Source organism: Mandrillus leucophaeus, unplaced genomic scaffold, assembly GCF_000951045.1.
Source record: "Mandrillus leucophaeus isolate KB7577 unplaced genomic scaffold, Mleu.le_1.0 Scaffold272, whole genome shotgun sequence".
NCBI lineage: Eukaryota > Metazoa > Chordata > Mammalia > Primates > Cercopithecidae > Mandrillus > Mandrillus leucophaeus.
In genome coordinates this window covers 1,694,591-1,702,354 of record NW_012102832.1, presented here as the reverse complement: position 1 = coordinate 1,702,354, position 7,764 = coordinate 1,694,591, and the positions used below count along the sequence as shown (strand labels likewise).

Genomic DNA, 7,764 nt, shown 5'->3' with positions numbered 1-7,764 from the left:
TTTTTTTTTTTTTGAGACAGAGTCTTGCTCTGTCACCAAGCTGGAGTGCAGTGGCATGATCTTGGCTCAATGCAACCTCCGCCTCCCTAGTTCAAGCAATTCTCCTGCCTCAGCCTCCCAAGTAGCTGAGATTACAGGCCACGTGCCACCACACCCAGCTAATTTTTGTATTTTTAGTAGAGATGGGGTTTCACCATGTTGGCCAGGATGGTGTCGATCTCCTAACCTCATGTTCCAGCTGCCTCAGCCTGCCAAAGTGCTGGAATACAGGCGTGAGCCATTGCGACTGGCCCCTAAGGAGGCATTTTCTGAGTTCCATTATTACCAATTTTCTTTTAGTTAAGTTTGAAATTCAGTTATTTGGACTCTTGTTTATAGTTTGCTTTTGTTGTGTGATTCATAAGAGGCTGACAATTTTATGTTGGGTTAGATTTTTATAATGTATTTACCCAAAGCTCTGGTATTTGATAGAACTATTTTTGCCTTATACGATTTGCCTGACCTGAAAACTGCTTACTGCAGAACTCTGATGTTTTATCTAAATCTCAGGTCTCATTCAGCAGCTATTGAAATGTTAACTTTGTTTTCTTCCTTATCTTGCAGATGTATGTCCATCCCTGTGACGATGAGGGCTATTCGGAGGAAAGCTGAAACCATTCAGGCCGACACCCCAGCACTGTCCCTCATTGCAGAGACAGTTGAAGACATGGTGAAAAAGAACCTGCCCCCGGCTAGCAGCCCAGGGTATGGCATGACCACAGGCAACAACCCAATGAGTGGTACCACTACACCAACCAACACCTTTCCGGGGGGTCCCATTACCACCTTGTTTAATATGAGCATGAGCATCAAAGATCGGCATGAGTCGGTGGGCCATGGGGAGGACTTCAGCAAGGTGTCTCAGAACCCAATTCTTACCAGTTTGTTGCAAATCACAGGGAACGGGGGGTCTACCATTGGCTCGAGTCCGACCCCTCCTCATCACACGCCGCCACCTGTCTCTTCGATGGCCGGCAACACCAAGAACCACCCGATGCTCATGAACCTTCTTAAAGATAATCCTGCCCAGGATTTCTCAACCCTTTATGGAAGCAGCCCTTTAGAAAGGCAGAACTCCTCTTCCGGCTCACCCCGGATGGAAATATGCTCGGGGAGCAACAAGACCAAGAAAAAGAAGTCATCAAGATTACCACCCGAGAAACCAAAGCACCAGACTGAAGATGACTTTCAGAGGGAGCTATTTTCAATGGATGTTGACTCACAGAACCCTATCTTTGATGTCAACATGACAGCTGACACACTGGATACACCACACATCACTCCAGCTCCAAGCCAGTGTAGCACTCCCCCAACAACTTACCCACAACCAGTACCTCACCCCCAACCCAGTATTCAAAGGATGGTCCGACTATCCAGTTCAGACAGCATTGGCCCAGATGTAACTGACATCCTTTCAGACATTGCAGAAGAAGCTTCTAAACTTCCCAGCACTAGTGATGATTGCCCAGCTATTGGCACCCCTCTTCGAGATTCTTCAAGCTCTGGGCATTCTCAGAGTACCCTCTTTGACTCTGATGTCTTTCAAACTAACAATAATGAAAATCCATACACTGATCCAGCTGATCTTATTGCAGATGCTGCTGGAAGCCCCAGTAGTGACTCTCCTACCAATCATTTTTTTCATGATGGAGTAGATTTCAATCCTGATTTATTGAACAGCCAGAGCCAAAGTGGTTTTGGAGAAGAATATTTTGATGAAAGCAGCCAAAGTGGGGATAATGATGATTTCAAAGGATTTGCATCTCAGGCACTAAATACTTTGGGGGTGCCAATGCTTGGAGGTGATAATGGGGAGACCAAGTTTAAGGCCAATAACCAAGCTGACACAGTTGATTTCAGTATTATATCAGTAGCCGGCAAAGCTTTAGGTCCTGCAGATCTTATGGAGCATCACAGTGGTAGTCAGGGTCCTTTAATGACCACTGGGGACTTAGGGAAAGAAAAGACTCAAAAGAGGGTAAAGGAAGGCAATGGCACCAGTAATAGTACTCTCGCGGGGCCAGGATTAGACAGCAAGCCAGGGAAACGCAGTCGGACCCCTTCTAATGATGGGAAAAGCAAAGATAAGCCTCCAAAGAGGAAGAAAGCAGACACTGAGGGAAAGTCTCCATCTCATAGTTCTTCTAACCGACCTTTTACCCCACCTACCAGTACAGGTGGATCTAAATCTCCAGGCAGTTCAGGAAGATCTCAGACTCCCCCAGGTGTTGCCACACCACCCATTCCCAAAATCACTATTCAGATTCCTAAGGGAACAGTGATGGTGGGCAAGCCTTCCTCTCACAGTCAGTATACCAGCAGTGGTTCTGTGTCTTCCTCAGGCAGCAAAAGCCACCATAGCCATTCTTCCTCTTCTTCCTCATCTTCTGCTTCCACCTCAGGGAAGATGAAAAGCAGTAAATCAGAAGGCTCATCAAGTTCCAAGTTAAGCAGCAGTATGTATTCTAGCCAGGGGTCTTCTGGATCTAGCCAGTCCAAAAATTCATCCCAGTCTGGGGGGAAGCCAGGCTCCTCTCCCATTACCAAGCATGGACTGAGCAGTGGCTCTAGCAGCACCAAGATGAAACCTCAAGGAAAGCCATCATCACTTATGAATCCTTCTTTAAGTAAACCAAACATATCCCCTTCTCATTCAAGGCCACCTGGAGGCTCTGACAAGCTTGCCTCTCCAATGAAGCCTGTTCCTGGAACTCCTCCATCCTCTAAAGCCAAGTCCCCTATCAGTTCAGGTTCTGGTGGTTCTCATATGTCTGGAACTAGTTCAAGCTCTGGCATGAAGTCATCTTCAGGGTTAGGATCCTCAGGCTCGTTGTCCCAGAAAACTCCCCCATCATCTAATTCTTGTACAGCATCTTCCTCCTCCTTTTCCTCAAGTGGCTCTTCCATGTCATCCTCTCAAAACCAGCATGGGAGTTCCAAAGGAAAATCTCCCAGCAGAAATAAGAAGCCGTCCTTGACAGCTGTCATAGATAAACTGAAGCATGGGGTTGTCACCAGTGGCCCTGGGGGTGAAGACCCACTGGACGGCCAGATGGGGGTGAGCACAAATTCTTCCAGCCATCCTATGTCCTCTAAACATAACATGTCAGGAGGAGAGTTTCAGGGCAAGCGTGAGAAAAGTGATAAAGACAAATCAAAGGTTTCCACCTCTGGGAGTTCAGTGGATTCTTCTAAGAAGACCTCAGAGTCAAAAAATGTGGGGAGCACAGGTGTGGCAAAAATTATCATCAGTAAGCATGATGGAGGCTCCCCCAGCATTAAAGCCAAAGTGACTTTGCAGAAACCTGGGGAAAGTAGTGGAGAAGGGCTTAGGCCTCAGATGGCTTCTTCTAAAAACTATGGCTCTCCACTCATCAGTGGTTCCACTCCAAAGCATGAGCGTGGCTCTCCTAGCCATAGTAAGTCACCAGCATATACCCCCCAGAATCTGGACAGTGAAAGTGAGTCAGGCTCCTCCATAGCAGAGAAATCTTATCAGAATAGTCCCAGCTCAGATGATGGTATCCGACCACTTCCTGAATACAGCACAGAGAAACATAAGAAGCACAAAAAGGAAAAGAAGAAAGTAAAAGACAAAGATAGGGACCGAGACCGGGACAAAGACCGAGACAAGAAAAAATCTCATAGCATCAAGCCAGAGAGTTGGTCCAAATCACCCATCTCTTCAGACCAGTCCTTGTCTATGACAAGTAACACAATCTTATCTGCAGATAGACCCTCAAGGCTCAGCCCAGACTTTATGATTGGGGAGGAAGATGATGATCTTATGGATGTGGCCCTGATTGGGAATTAGGAACCTTATTTCCTAAAAGAAACAGGGCCAGAGAAAAGAAACTATTGATAAGTTTATAGGCAAACCACCATAAGGGGTGAGTCAGACAGGTCTGATTTGGTTAAGAATCCTAAATGGCATGGCTTTGACATCGAGCTGGGTGAATTAGAAAGGCATATCCAGACCCTATTAAAGAAACCACAGTGTTTGATTCTGGTTACCAAGAAGTCTTTGTTCTTGTGCCAGAAAGAAAAAGTTAAAATACTTGCTTAAGAAAGGGAGGGGGGTGGGAGGGGTGTAGGGAGAGGGAAGGGGGGGAAACAGTTTTGTGGGAAATATTCATATATATTTTCTTCTCCCTTTTTCCATTTTTAGGCCATGTTTTAAACTCATTTTAGTGCATGTATATGAAGGGCTGGGCAGAAAATGAAAAAGCAATACATTCCTTGATGCATTTGCATGAAGGTTGTTCAACTTTGTTTGGGGTAGTTGTCCATTTGAGTCATGGGCAAATGAAGGACTTTGGTCATTTTGGACACTTAAGTAATGTTTGGTGTCTGTTTCTTAGGAGTGACTGGGGGAGGGAAGATTATTTTAGCTATTTATTTGTAATATTTTAACCTTTTATCTGTTTGTTTTTATACAGTGTTTCGTTCTAAATCTATGAGGTTTAGGGTTCAAAATGATGGGAGGCCGAAGAGCAAGGCTTATATGGTGGTAGGGAGCTTATAGCTTGTGCTAATACTATAGCATCAAGCCCAAGCAGATTGGTCAGAGCCCGCCTTTAGAGTTAAATATAATAGAAAAACCAAAATGATATTTTTATTTTAGGAGGGTTTAAATAGGGTTCAGAGATCATAGGAATATTAGGAGTTACCTCCCTGTGGAGGTATTGACTTGTAATCTCATTTTTCTTTCAAAAAAAAAAAAAAAAAGCTAAGGTGGCTTGTTGGGATGTAAACACGTTTTCAGATGCAGTAAGGTTTAGTGACAGCCTTCCTGACCCGGTGGCATGAAAACCATTACAGAATTAATAGTTCTCCTGTTTCCACAATGTGCCAAAAGTCTGCATCCCAGCATTTTGTTTGCAGGAGAACTGATGCCATTCCTAAGAGCTGGACTCACTGTTTCTCTTCATCACAAGGAGAAGGAGTCCAAACTTTAAATCACTCCACAGTATGCTCCCTGAGATAAAACAGTAACAAATCCGCAGCCATAGTTCACTTAAAACAATTTCAAGCTCACTTGAAGTAATGGGGGCCTGGAATGCTAGGTGAGCATGAAGATAAACCCTTGCTACTATGTAGCAACCCAATTGGACCTTTTTGGAGAAATAGGTCTGAGTCTGGATTCTGGAGGACATCAATAAGAGCCCTTCACATAAAAATATAGAAATCCAGGAGACTGTTTTGAGTGCAACAGAAGTTCTCAGTTTTTGGAGGGTCCTCTCAAAAATTCTGCGGCCTTACTTTGATATTGACACCTGCACTGTGCCATTCCTGATTATTCCATTCAGGATCTGTATCAGCGGGATGGGGCATGGTCCCCAGCACAACTCTTCTGGGTTTAAAAAAAAAAAAATGCCAGGTGATTCCTCTGTGTGTTATGTCATAAGTGGAGTGACTTCATCATATATGGAAGAAGATTTCTATATTCAGCTCTTTCTGCAGGTTGGAGTCAGCATAGAGTTGGAAAATCAGCTTTGGCTTTCTTTCCTGTCTCATTTCCTCTAGTGTTCTCCTTTTTATGGTCATCAGCTCTCAACAACTCTGCCACTTTTGTGTCCCAAGGTAATAAGATGTAGGAAACAAAACATTGCAAAGTGGAGCAAAAAAAGTTATCAGTTACCATATCAGAGTCAAATGTCTTGGGTGACACTAAGGAGGATATGGGCAGGTGATACCAGAGTGCTTTATCTTGTGATGTTGATACAGTAGCAGCCTCTCAGACATTCAGCCAGGTTGGATTTCTCACGAGTTTGTCACCTAGTTTTGAATCCTATCCAGTTGGTTTCTGCAGGAAAAAAAAAAAAAGTTACGTGGTTTTTAAAATTTGTTCTGGGTGGGGAAAATCTTATGGGGAATGTACTGAATAGTATCAGGGGCTCAGCTCCCCCAAGCAGGGCCAGCAAATACCAAAATGAGTAAACTGGGAAGCTTTTCTCTCTTTCTGTCTTCATCCCAGATCAAAGAATCCCGAGTTAGGATCTGGATGAAGGATAAGCCCCTGAATTGTCGATGGGCTCACCCCCACACTGACCCAGCATCTGAACTTGCTTAACAGGGAGCCGGGGCTAAACTGCTTCACCCTGCCTGAGAACCAGGGAGCACTGCATTTCTCCACAGGGTGGAGGAGAAGAGGCAGAATAAACCAAGCCTGGGACACCTCCCTCCTGTCTAGGTGTACTCATTCTTCTGTTTCAAAAGAAGGCAAGGACATGAAGTCAACTTCTACCTATCTTCTGCTGCTGGTGTCTTACGTATTCTCAGTTTGACCTGATTCCTCTTCTGTCTTTTGGCTTAACATTAGGGGTTCTTGGTCATAACCTGCTCTGATGTACATGAAGATTTCAGGTTCAATGTCAATGTGTCTTAAAACAGAAGTATTTTAGTGGGTGGGGGGTGGGGTGGTGGGGACAAACAACGCAGGATATAATTGCCAAAACCAGGCTTGAGGTTGGTGACTCTTGAAAGATTTTCCTTCTTCAGGCCTAGATCGGAAAATTAAGTGCAGCAATATCATGAATTCTCAGAAGCCCTTTCAGGAAGCCAGTGAGTCATACAGTATCCACAGTTGAGTCACTTAAAGATGTCAGTATAGGAAACATTATTCACAATCCTTGGGCAGTCTCTTTTTTTTTTTTCCTTCTCCCCTCCTCTCCTGCCCCCCATACATTTCTATCCTTGAGTTAGTTTTTGGAGGGGCAGGAAGTACTTAACATCTCAGAAGCTAGATTGGGAAACATGTTCAGCTATAAGAACTGAGCTTAAAATTTTGAGTTTAAAAATGTACATCAGGAGCAGCTGGGGAGGGTCTTTTTTTAAAAAAAAATCTTTCAAATTTGGTTTTCTGTGCATATGGCCGTTCTGTAAATACTTTGGGGTTTTTCATTTTTTTGAAAGTAGATGAAATCTGTTGTGGGATTTTTTTTCCCGAAACATTACAAAATAACCTGTTTATTTACATGCAAATAAACTTCTTTGATAAAAAGTAATTTGCGTGTGTGTAATAAAATTTTAGACTTTGAATACTTTTTTCATTTGTTCAAAACTCCAGTCAATTTTAAAGAGTCAGTCAAAAGTAAATGTCTTCCCTGGTTACTACTTGAAATGGGTCCACTGGAATGGGTAACTGACAGACCTGTGAAACCTGCCTTCATTCTATTAATCTGTAGGCCAGTTTTTCTACCCTTTGCCAGTGTTACTCACCAAATACATCAGTAGTTTTTGCTGGGAGAAAACAGCTCTTAGATGAGACAGAATGGAAAAGCTTTTTTATTCCACTGGCTGAAGTTAAGCAAAAACATTAAAAGCACCTGGAACAGGAGGAGAAGACAAACCTGGGTTTGTGGGCCTGAGAATGAGTTTTCTGAAGCTAGGTCCCTGGTTTTACGAAGCCCCCTCTAGAATTAATAAAAAAGGTGGGGGGGGGGGCGGTCGTGGTGGCTCACATGAGGTCTGTAATCTCAGGACTTTGGGAGGAGGCTGGAGGATCACTTGGGCCCAGGAATTGCAGACGAGTCTGGGCAACATAGGGAGACCCTATCTCTACAAAAGAAAAAAGATCCTAGCATTCTGGGGGCCGAGGTGGGAGAACACTTGTAGTCAAGTGTTACTGACCAGCCTGGTCAACATGGCGAAACCTCGTCTCTACTTAGCCAGGCGCGGTGCGGCGCGCTTGTAATCCCAGCTACTTGGGGAGACTTGAACCTG

General features: G+C 44.2%; 1 protein-coding gene across 1 annotated transcript in view; it reads left to right on the top strand.

Moving 5' to 3' along the window:
- The window catches only part of MED1 (mediator complex subunit 1), a 75,095-nt gene extending 68,049 nt beyond the window's left edge, over positions 1-7,046 (top strand). Inside the window, exon 16 of the mRNA XM_011984740.1 lies at positions 604-7,046. Within this exon, the coding sequence (XP_011840130.1) occupies positions 604-3,853 (3,250 nt within the window). The 3' untranslated portion in view covers positions 3,854-7,046. The remainder of the gene's footprint in view (positions 1-603) is intronic.
- The last annotated feature ends 718 nt before the right edge of the window (positions 7,047-7,764 follow it).